This window comes from Carcharhinus amblyrhynchos, chromosome 11 (assembly GCF_965287045.1).
Source record: "Carcharhinus amblyrhynchos chromosome 11, sCarAmb.v2.hapA, whole genome shotgun sequence".
Taxonomy (NCBI): domain Eukaryota; kingdom Metazoa; phylum Chordata; class Chondrichthyes; order Carcharhiniformes; family Carcharhinidae; genus Carcharhinus; species Carcharhinus amblyrhynchos.
In genome coordinates this window covers 55,609,248-55,621,646 of record NC_137334.1, presented here as the reverse complement: position 1 = coordinate 55,621,646, position 12,399 = coordinate 55,609,248, and the positions used below count along the sequence as shown (strand labels likewise).

The window sequence follows — 12,399 nt, the reverse complement described above, 5'->3', positions numbered from 1 at the left end:
GTGGTGAATTGTTAGATGACAGTGTGTTGGCAGCTTTCTGGATTTATGGCATGCGCAAGTAGAATAAGGTCATTGCTGTTGCATTTTTGCTGCATGTGCATAGAATGAGAGTTTGTTCTATTTATAACATTGAGGGGATTATCATACAGTGCTATCTGCTTTCACTCAGTTGCTCCTTATGTCTGTGAGAATTCTGCTGTTCTGTGGAATTGAATATTGCCCTCTTTTTCTTTTGTTTCACTGTGTACGATCAGAATTGAATACTGCATCGGTATACTGTATAATTAATTGAGAGAGCTACTATATGGCTGGAACAGCGTAAGTCACATATTGCTGCCTGAAAAGAAATTCAAGGGAATGGTGACCTGGACTGGGATAAACCATGCTGTGCTGCCGCTGTAAGTGGATTGTACCATCTGCCAAGAATTGGCATTATTTAGCTAGTGAGATCAGGAGAGCAAGGGAGTGCTTTAATCAAAGCCACCCTGCAGTACTGTTAGAACGCTGAAGTGAGAGAACATGGGAATGTTTGTGAAGGCTGACTCTTGAGAATCTGTAATCTATTCTCTTCCACCTTCCGTCGAGAAAAAGACACAAAAGCCTGAGATCACACACCAACCGACTCAAGAACAGCTTCTTCCCTACGGCTGTCAGACTTTTAAGTGGACCTACCTCCCATTAAGTTAATCTTTCTCTACACCCTGGCTATGACTGTAACACTACATTCCACACTCTCTCGTTTCCTTCTCTATGAACGGTATGCTTTGTCAGTATAAGGCGCAAGAAACAATATTTTTCACCGTATACTAATACATGTGACAATAATAAATCAAATCAAATCAAAACATCCATGTCACATGCCTTCGTAAGATGAGGTGGACTCTTACTAATTTAAAAATGTTCCTGTTATCGCGACCAAAAGCAAGTCCCAGTCCCAACTGGTGTAGCCCTGGCTGGGCAACATTGCAGTCTTCTGGGGGCAATTTACAAGTTGCCTCCACATTTGTCATCCAACTCAGTACACCAGGTGGTTCAATCAGAGGACCCAGAACTCTGGATGGTTGGCAGCTCACAGGAAGATGGATGGCAGCTGTTGAGGTAGGTGACAGACAGTGAGGGTGCCTTTTGAAATTTCAGAGATAAAGAATGGCCACAGGGTGATTCACATCTCACCGCTGCAGCTCATATTGCTGGGGCAAGGAAGAGGAGGAGTCAGCAATTCCCAGCCTGCTTTTGACGGCAGGTGTACCTGCCACACAATTCAGCCTCACCAGAAAGGACCTATTCAACATTGGGAAGATTTTTTTCTGGAATTTTCCCTCACTGAACCTTTAATTGGTCTAATTGACAACCCGTTGCTAATGAATTGGCCCTATCTCTGCCAAGCTTGCTTGGAGGTGGGAATGGGAAGTGCTATTTTCAAATTTTTCTTCACCTTCAATCCTGTCTCCATGGAGCTGATAAGATTCCATGGTTTCAACTTTGGCTCAGTGACAGCACATTTGCCTGAGTTTGTAGGTTTGGGTCTATTCCTGAATCTTGAGCCCAGAGCCTCAATTTATGCTTCAGTGAGGAATGGCTGAGATGTTGAAGATAGCCAGGGTAGGACTTTACAGCTTTGCCCGTCCCAAAACCATAAAATCCTGCATAAAGTCAAAGGACCTTCACTGGCTCCGCTTTCTGTGTGGGCAGGGTGGTAAACTTACAGCTGGGTCTTTCAGGTCAGATGTTGGTCTGTCTCCCTTGAATGGATGTAAAATATACCATCTTGTTATTTGAAGAAAAACAGGGGTGTTCGCCTTGGGTCTTAGCCAATTGTATCCATGAAACTACATTATTAAAACAGATTATGTTATCATTATGTTAGTTGATATTTATGGACCTAATGTGTATACAAATTGCTTGCTGCATTTTCCTGCATTACAGTAACTATACTGCAAAGTGTTTCCAATGTCCTGAGAGTGTGAAAGAAGCTTCATAAGTGCAAGATTCTGCATTTGTTCGGAACTGAATTTCATACTCTCAATGTACATATATGTATTATGTATAGAGGCGCTAAATATTTGGGGGAAATATTTCAGAGTTATGCCCCTGTAAATAGTCTGATTTTGTAGGAACATCCCAAGGACCTTGTTCTTGGACTTCTCCATTAGATTGGATTATACTTATAGAACATGTAAGGACCCTTTGGCCTTAAGCCTGCTAGTTCCAATCAGTCTTGCACCTTCAGCCTGATTTCCAAGCAAATTCTTGGCAGGGAGTGGGCTTGCTCTAGCCAAATAACTGGATCTTGCCTTCTAAATGCACAGAAGCACCGACAGACTGAGCACACATTGCCTGAATCTGCCCATTCAGCACCATAACTAGGAGGGAAGAAAAAATAGTCTGAGGCTCTTTTAACTTTTGGAATACATTTTATATTCCCAATTACAATCTTGATGTAAAACAACTTAATCTTTCTTGCAATATGTGCAACTTACAATTGATTTTATAACACCTTAAAGGATACTCAAAGACCATCAAAACTACCTAAAGACTGTCGAGAAACCTTTGGTTCCATTGGGTGAACTCTCAAATACTTCAAATTACAACAGTGAAAGTCGCCTCACAGCCAAGCTGAAAATTTATTCTTCAATGTTAACAGTTTAGTTTTGTATAGAAAACTTTTCAGCCAATAAGTATTTGTAGTAGGGGAATGTGCTATAGTAAGAATACCACCTGGGAGATGCGGTATTCGGTGCTATCAGTTGTAACAGCACAGTTTCTTTCCCTACTCAATGCTCACAGTTGCACAATCCAAAGATTTTTTGTTTGGTCAACACTACTTATTGGAAAGTCTGGAATTACATGAGAATATTATTTGGACTCGCTACAAATCCATGTGGCAGTACTGATAGATCTTTAAGGTTATTACATTGGTGATAAGACAGAACTTTAACAGATTATATAGATTTAACAGATATTTGAATTCAGAAAGTATATGAGCATTGGTAAAAAAAATTCCTTAATGTTTTGTTTTTCAGAAATTCATACTGTACTTGGAAACTCCCGTGGGATGCCTTGTGCTCTGCCATTTAAATATAATAATAAATGGTACTATGACTGCACTAATGAAGGAAGAGAAGATAGACTCTTTTGGTGTGCAACTACCAGCAGTTATGATGTCGATGAAGTATGGGGATTTTGTCCAAATTTAGGTAAGAGTTTAAGAAAGTTGTGCACCATTTGCAGTTTAAAATTTCTAACTTCCAACAAATAATGATTGTTGTTTTGCTTTTTATAGATCCCGGATGTGATATGGTTTGGGAAAAGGATCCCATTTCACAGACTTGCTATCAATTTAATCTCCTGGCTCTTCTGTCTTGGAATGAGGCCCGTGCTTCATGTCAAGCACAAGGAGGAGACTTGCTGAGTATCAGAGATCTGAAGGAACAGGAATACATCAGCAGTAAGTTTATAAACAAGGAGTGCTCTGATCTGAACCTGAGGCAATTGTAAATATGTCACGAACACCAATTTTAAAAAGGTTTTTGTCCAGCTGTGTTTTAAAATTCCTGCATTTTAACTCATGCCTTTATTGTCAGCATTGATAAACACATCTTCACATAGCTGCTTCTATATGAAGGACATTTGTAAATTGATTTTAATGGACTAAACATAAAGTCCTGGCAGCAGACCAGCTGCCAGCATTTGCCACAAAACAAAGTCAATGTTTTATCTCAACATCTTACACAAAATCACTGACATCAATTTTAACAGAAATGCATAATATGATTTTTAGGTTTAAAAAACGATGGGTGAAATTTTCCCCAGACTTGCCCAGTGTGATGGATCACGAGGGAGAAGCTGAGTGAAACTCATTGGTTTCACAGACACCTTTGCTCACCTGATTTTACAACACACAATTTCAAAATGCTGGTGAAATCACACAGCCAGCTGGAGGGGTGGGGTCTAAACATGCCGGCAACACGGGGATTCTGAAATCAGGATGTCATTTTGTTTATGAAAACAAGCTGATTTAAATATTGAAATGTTGATTTGAATCCTGTCAGTGGGCCTGGGACTGAAGTGTAGCATCATCGCCACCACCACCACCGACCCCCCCCCCCCCCCCCCCCCCCGCAACCCCCCACCAGCCAGAAGTGGTTCATTCCAGTGGGGCTTACAACAACTGCCCACTAACAGGGAACTGGTGGTCCAACCCTGCTGGAGGCCTGATCCTACCCAGTCAGGGGTAAGGGCAGGCGCCTCCTGGGCATTGCCAGCCTGGCCCTGGCACTGCCCAAGGAGCAAACTGGCACTGCCCAAGGGCACCTTTGCACTGCTCAGCAGGCATCAGGGAGTGCCAAGAGGGTGCAGTTAGAAGGAGTGGGGCCTATTGAGGCAGAACCTATAGGGCCTATTGTTTTGGGTGGGGCATCCCATTGCCACTCTGCAATCAGGTTCAGTGGCAGAGGGAGGAAAGGGGATGATCTGGGTCGACCATTCAGGCAGAGGGGGCACATGGGAGGGTGCGGGGGAGATGGGACTGCCAGGGGAGGGAATGGGGTGGGGCTGTCGGGCAGGATGGGGAGAGGTTGGGGAGACCACGGCTGCCCAGATGGTGGGGGGAGGGAATTTGGGGCTGGCCCAGAGACATCCGGAAGGCCAGCGATCAGGAGCATGGGGGGTGGGGCGGTGGGGCGGGAGGGTGAGGGGGTGAGGGTGGGGTCACACAGGCAGCGATGTGCGGTTGCGGGGGTGGCCAGCAATCAGGAGACAAGCGGCGTGGGGCTACTGTGCATGCGCCAATCTCCACTATAACATCAGTGCTTTGCTGCCAGCCTCTCCAGCAAGAATATGCCCCATCCCCAGATTTTCATCTGACTAGTACACTCTGCAGTGTTCAGAGTGTGGGAAATTCATTTTGAAAATCCAGCTAAAAATACAAACAGGTTTACTCCAGTTTTTATGTGAATTTGGCATTGCTGCATGATTTGGAAGTAGCATGGCAATTCACTTACCAGAATGACATTCATAGAATCATAGAACCTAGGTATTGCCCTGCTGTTAAACAACTTGGGACAAAGTTTGTAGCTTTTGACATTGTGGCAGTCCACATTACTGACACAGGAAGAATGTCATCGTTGATTGGTGCAGTGATAAAAGAAAGGTTTCACCTCATCAGTTGTTACTGGATTGGTTACTGGATGAAAATTGCAGCCCAGCTGGCATGGAAGTCAAAATCTAAATGGTTTCAATTAAAAACAAAAAAAATTGCATTCATGTTTTCAAAAAATTGCATCGCAAAAATTGCATTTTGGACAGTGGACTAGCATTTGGGCACATCCAGGAATAACTGCTGCTAGAAATCACTTGAACTATTCCGCTGACTGGTCACTCAGTGGGTAAAATTATTACTCAAATTTATAACATAAACAACCATCATTATTCTTCAGTTTTATTCCAGGAAAAATAATTTCTTTGATGCACTAACCTGATGTGTGAAAACTAAAGAAATATTAATTGATCCATGCAGTACCACATAACATTCATTTATTTTGTCGCATATTTTTGATTCATTAATGTATGCTTCTCTATTCTAACAAAGGATGTGACACAGAGTTAAATCTTCAATGCAATGCTGTAATAACTATTTCTGTTGAATTTCATACTGCAGTAAACTTTTGTTACAGAGCATTTACAAAATGTTGGAATTCTGGCCTGGATAGGCCTCAATCATTTGGATGAAGCGACTGGGTGGCAGTGGTCTGATGGAGAACCTCTGAGCTTTATAAATTGGGACACAGGTATTTAGGAAGCTGATGGTTAATTTTATCATGAGTAGTATTAATTACATATTTTTCATTTTAAATTTAATTAATTTATTAATGTATTTGATTTTGGATTCCATAACTGCAATTTGTTAAGCCACCATAACCTATACCCTGACTCTCAATTCAAAATTTAGTTCTAAGTGATAAACTTCTGGAGAGAAACATGGTTAAAAGTTTTTTATTAGTGTCATAAGTCGACTTACATTAACACTGCAATGAAGTTGAACTGTGAAAATCCCCTATTTGCCACACTCCGGCGCCTGCTCGGGTGCACTGAGGGAGAATTTAACACGGCCATACCACCTAACCAGCACATCTTTTGGACCGTGGGAGGAAACCGGAGTACCCGGAGGAAATCTACACAGACGGAGGGAGAATGTGCAGATTGCACGCAGACAGTGGCCCAAGGTGGGAATTAATCCTGGGTCCCTGGTGCTGTGAGGCAGCAGTGTTAACCACTGTGCCACTGTGGCATCCCAGATAGAATGTTGACCCATCCCATCATTTGTTATCCCCACCCTCTCCATGACTTTTGCGACCTACTGCAGCAATTTACATTCATTTCTCTTCATGCATTTTTCAAACTATACAAATGTTCTCAAACTGAATATGAATGCATTCAAAATAGATTTAAATGTCAATTGCAGCAACTTAAATTTAAACTTCACAATGTTATGTTCTGCAGATCAGCCTCGGGGCTCATTGCTGGGGACGTACCATTGTGGAATGCTGAATTCTAAAGTAAATTATCGCTGGAGTAGTGCTGTGTGTGAAACAGCCCTGCCTTATATTTGTAAAAAAATGATCAACTCTACAAAAGTGGAACCCTTTGGTAAGTTAGGATATATCTGAACATTTCTCCTCTCTGTTTCTTACTTGTAGATACTAAATTAAATAAAGCATTATTGGAGAACATTGTCAAGGATGATGTGACCTTCCAACATTTTGATCTCGTGGCTTCATGTATGAATTTACATCAATGAACTCTTGAACTCTGGAGGCTATACTAACTAAGGCCAACCCTTCCCTCACCCAAATGTCCTTTGTGCATACACTTCCAACAGGAAATGCTGATCAGCTAGCAGTCCAGAAACAGGAAGCCTGCAATAATAGAGGTTTTATTTACCTTAGCTTGGAATGCTGAGATGAATTGTAGCTTTGCCACTGCTGCCCTGGCTGAGATCAACTAATAGAATCAAAATGAACAGAATTTGAACTTTGGGTCCTCCTGCTCCTTCAGTTCAGTTTGAAATTGCTTGGCTCATTTAGCCTGTAAGTTAAGAAGAAAGCTGAAGCTAAAAAAAGGTCAGCTACTTTGCTATTTTTTAATGTTTGTCCTTGGGACATGGTAAGGCAATACTTATTCCAGATCCTGGTTACCCTCAGGGCATTTAAAAAGGCAACCACATTGTGTGGGACAGGAGATGTATGTAAGTCAGACCAGGTTCTCCTCTCCCAGTCAGTATTTTTCAACAATCTGGCAGCTTTAATGATCAGTTACTCAGGTGTGTGCACAAAATACAACATAAATGGAATTCACTTTGACAGCTTGTTATGATGGGATTTTCATTTGTAAATGTTCTGTGCTTTTTGCTTCTACTACTTAATCCTGAAGTAGAACAGGCTCAAAATAGACAGTTCATTTCTCTGTTGTGGCTGAATGCTAACTCATTCTTTTACACAAAGTAGAAAGTTGTGGGTTTATATTCCACGTCAGAGGTGTGTCCACAATATCAATGCTGGCATTCTTGTGAAGCACAGAGGGAGCGCTACACACTTGGAGGTGTCATCTTTTGGATGAGACTAAACTGAGGCTCCATTTCTGGGTGGTTGTTGAAGATTGCATGGTACCATTTAGAAGAAAAAGAGGGGTGTTCTCCCCAGTATCCTGACCAACCCTCAGACAGCAGCTGGAACCTCATCATTGTCACATTTCCACCATTACACATCACTAAGTACTTAATTGACTGTAAAGTGCTTTGGGAATTCCTGTAGTTGTGAAGAACTTTACGAAAATGCAAGCTTTTTTTCTTTTTCTTTGACCTCAATGACAGAATTCTGGCAGTATAGGACCACACACTGTGAACCTGGCTGGCTTTCCTACAATGGGTTCTGCTATAAGTTGCATAAGGAAGATTTGAACTGGAAAGATGCACTGACATCCTGTCACCTACATGGAAGTGAACTCATTAGTATGCACTCATTGGCGGATCTGGCTGTTTTCATTAACCAATTTAAAAATGGTGAGTACAGTCCCAGAGCAATAGCTGATCCTTCTCAGGTCTGAGTGTATTGAGTTCGCTGGCCATGATTATCTGAACTCCGTACACTGTATACTGAACAACCGTATACAATTCAAGCTGAAGCCTCTCTTGGCACCTCGTAGGAGTAGATAAAAGAGCACTTAAAACAGGCACTGGATGGTTGGACCATACCGAATTGTAGTTCTTGGCAGGGGAAAGACGATAAGTTGCAAACCCTTTTTAAAATTCTATTATGTGGTATTACTTGATAACCATACAAGCTTACAGGATAGAATCGGCCTTGAATTTTCTTATCTGCTGTGTCCTCCTCTCGTGTATGCTGTTCAGCTTGCATGTCAGCTTCTGCTGTTGGCTCAAATGGATTGGCCTGCTGGATGGCAAAGCGCGTGCAACATGCAGCAGAGAACAGTCCAGACTCCTTGGGATTAAACCAGAAAATGTTGACATTCTGATCAGGGCAGCCAGCATCTATAGAAAGAAACAGAGTTAATGGCTGGAATGTTAGAGTCCTGTCGCGGTGGGGGCCACTCAAAAGTCCGTTGACTTTGGCAGGACCATATTATCCTCACTGGCATAAAATTCCACACAGTGTTTCAGGTCATTATGATCCTTTGTCAGAACTGATTCCTTAGAGGTTATACAGCAGGACACCTCCAAACCTATTTACCTAACAGCTTTCCAGAAAGTTGTCTGGCAAACCACTTGAGTTTTGCTACAAAGAGAATAATTCTCTGAAATCTGTTGATGTAATTGGCTGAGATTCTTGATATTTTCTGTTTGTTTGCAATATACAAGTTAGGAGCTCATCAGTGCATATGAACTTGCAGCCAGTTTGATCATGCCTATGTTCAGGAACTTTGTACCTGAATTGATACAAATTCATTGAATGTTTTTCTTGTTTGATTATGAAATGTTGTGAGTTTTTTTGTAACATAGTCCCTGCCATAAAGGTTTTTGTTTGCCAAGTGAATTGCCAAGTTTTTAGACAAATTTCAAAATAATCCTTCATTGATGAAACAAATCTTCTGGACGTGCATGGGATAAACCACCTTCTGCTTTGCAAGCTTTCTGCTCAAAGGTAGATCCTTGGCAGTTACTCACTGAACCACGGCAGTATTCTGATTTTTTACAATGGGTGGAGCAAGGAGGCAGGCCTCAAACCTACCTCAGCCAGAACAGCGCTCGAACCTGTGCTGCTGATGTTAATCTAATCCACATGCAAGCCATCTAACCAACTGAGCTAACCAGAATCTATGCACCATGTTGACCTAATTGCTGCTGTGATATGAAGAGTATGAATACGAAGTGAAGAAAGAGCTGGCAGGTAAGTACTGAGAAAATTACTTCATGCTCCCTCTGACCTAACTAAATGTATGTACATAATCTTTCTGCCAGAAACTGTACCAGAAGTTTGGATTGGACTTGCCAGCAACAGGACACCAGCTGTGTTTGCATGGTCAGAAGGATCTCCTGTGACATTCACTTACTGGCATAAGAATGAACCACAGGTTCCATATTACACCACAGAACACTGTGTGTCATCACAGAAGACTGTAAATATATTTACTAATATTTCAATACCTTCTTGAACTGTTGTTTTACTGTCTGGCCACTAACTACGTTAATGGTGTTTTACAAATAATATCCCTCCTGTTAACCTTACAAATACTGTTATGTGATTCAGATGTTCCGAAATAAACCCTTTTGTGGTTGTTCTTATGATTAAATGTTCAGAAAAACGAATAAATTTTGTATTAGAAAAACATTACTTAAGTTTATTGTTAGGATGGATTAAAATTGATCGAAGCTTTCACAACGAGAGCAGATTTAGAAATAGACTATTTCTAGTTACCCACTCTTTTCTGTCTTGTGTTTTGATCTGCTGCCAAACTCCGTGCACAAACAGTTTTTAGTTTGGCCACACACTTTTGGTTCAAAGGCTCCTGTAAGCCTTATCAAAACTACTGCAAGTCTTCAAACCCACAGGTCTCGTCTGCGGAAGCAAGTGAGTCAGTGTGATGTGGGGTGTTTAGCTGTACCAGAAACCTATCGAATGCCTTTGGGGATAAAGGGCCATTCATGCAGAACTTACTTTTAAGACATTAAGTAACTAGGGAAAACTCAGTCATTGTAAATTTTCTGAGGGAAAAGTGGGTTAGTGGCTGAATGCCTGTTTTCTTCTAGCTCAACGTTTGATGTCTTTTTAGGTAAATTTTAATCTGGAATGACCTGTTCTTGTACTTATCATTGAACTGTACATTTGCAAGCTAGCTGTTGCTTTTGCCATCCAATCATTTTAACTTGCTATTATAAGGAAGAGTTAATAATCTTATCTGACGACCCATGAGATTTTTTGTATTTGAAACAAGAACATTTCACAACCTTCATTGAAAGACTGATACTAGCTGTCAAATGAGCTGTTTTGCGTTTGGTTCCATGATGCTTTATTGTCAACACAGTAAAAAGTCTGACAACACCAGGTTTTAGTCCAACCTATTTATTTGATAATATTCTCACTAGCTTTCGAGGGGACAGCAAATAGGTTGGACTAAAACCTGGTGTTGTCAGACTTTTTACTGTGTTTACGCCAGTCCAACGCCGGCATACCCACATCATGGCTTTATTGTCAAAACAGTGTATTTTACATCTTATTAACTTCTTAATGAACCTAGACAGCATTCCTTCTTTGGTATGTGTTGCAAATTTTAAAAAAAGCTTTATTTTCTTCTACCACGATCCAGCAATAGTCTTTCTGATGGTAAAACCACAACTTGGATTTGTATAGTACTTCCATTGTAGCAAAACAACGTTGGCTACTTAACTATTCTCACAGTGTTTTCACACTGACTTTTCACAGTAACTTCATTGCAGGATCAATGTAAGTCTACTTGTGAAATCATCTTCATTTTGCATGCAGTAGTGAATTTTTATCTGCGATATCCACTTGTTAATATTCTTTAGTGACAGGGATAATTGTATATGTGGACCTGTTACACTTTTTGGACCAGGGCAGACAAACATCTGGTGGGATTTGTGCAAACGTTTGCAAATAGACAAGTAGAAATCCAGAACAGCATAGTAATGTGTGGTTACTGTTATTTGACTTATGTGTTTGAACTAAGAATTTTATTTCAATTAACAGGATGGCCAATGGAAAGTTAAAGACTGTAAGGAAAATATGTGGAGCATCTGTAAGAAACCAGGAAAAGTGGAACAAGCGCAACCTGGAAAGGATAAAGGATGTCCTACGGTGAGATATCTATTTCTGGGAATACAAAATAGATTTAATTTCATATTTTAGCCATTATTGTGTGGAAATTGTTGTTGCTTTTGGATGGAACATCTGTATATTATGAGAATGTAACAGAGCAGTTGTATCAAGAGATTGATTTACTGCATGATTCCCATTGTTTCCAACATGCCATCACTTAAGTCTTCAGAGGAAGTGGCTTAATTGTGCTGCAGCACTAAAGGCATAGAAATAGTTATGCTCATTATCTCTGGCAGAAAGCTTTTTATTTTGCTGTACTCAATTCTCAAAGTTTGCTATTATTGCAAGGTAAACTCTGATTCCTTGATCAGGGGTTGGGTTGGTGGGAGGCTGGTTGACTGGATCAGATTGGTCAACAGTACAGGGTTTGATCTCTGTTCTGGCTTGTGTGGATTTTGGTTCTCTGTCTTTGCCCTGTTTATGGTGGAGGTCTTCACCTACGGGTCAGACTATCCTACATACAGGGAACTCAAGATGGGTAAGAAAACTGACAGCAATGTATGGTACACATTGTAGATAAACAAGGAAATATAGAAATTGTTGTCATTGGTACCCTGCTCCTCCATTGTTGCAGACTTTGCTAATGGGATCTACATGGGATCAATGTGGTGGTGTGAGCTGGGGCTAATTATCCACTATTCTCACCCTTAAAATTACAAAGTTGTATAATAATTTGTATGTATAGTTACATAACAAAAATAAGATTTGTTTAATTGGGGGTAACTGAATTTTAAATGTATTAAATGATGATTACTAATGAACAACCTCTCTATCCCTGAAAAAATATAATTTGATGAATGTGGAGCCTAGTTACCTAAGAAGAGAATTAATGTTCAAGATTTTTTCAATCATTTTGCTGTTTGTTCTTTTATATATATCCCTCAATCCCATGTGGATATTCTAAACTTTTATTAGCTTTTAGTACAATGTCTTAAATACACTTTTCTTATTTCCTACTTTACTTCATATGTGTGTTAGGCAAGATTCTTGAGCCTAATAGGTTCAATAGTTTCACTGCTGCTTGTCCTCTTACAAATGCCACAGATCC

General features: G+C 40.6%; 1 protein-coding gene across 3 annotated transcripts in view; it reads left to right on the top strand.

Annotated features, from left to right (window-relative positions):
• The window catches only part of pla2r1 (phospholipase A2 receptor 1), a 105,028-nt gene that overhangs the window by 30,929 nt on the left and 61,700 nt on the right, over window positions 1-12,399 (top strand). For 2 of the 3 annotated variants that reach the window (XM_080199147.1, XM_080199146.1), the window contains exons 3-9: window positions 3,024-3,197; window positions 3,284-3,448; window positions 5,676-5,789; window positions 6,502-6,648; window positions 7,871-8,059; window positions 9,476-9,633; window positions 11,223-11,330. In XM_080199147.1, coding sequence (XP_080055273.1) covers window positions 3,024-3,197; window positions 3,284-3,448; window positions 5,676-5,789; window positions 6,502-6,648; window positions 7,871-8,059; window positions 9,476-9,633; window positions 11,223-11,330 — 1,055 coding nt within the window. The remainder of the gene's footprint in view (window positions 1-3,023; window positions 3,198-3,283; window positions 3,449-5,675; window positions 5,790-6,501; window positions 6,649-7,870; window positions 8,060-9,475; window positions 9,634-11,222; window positions 11,331-12,399) is intronic. The other variant, XM_080199148.1, reaches the window with a different exon arrangement.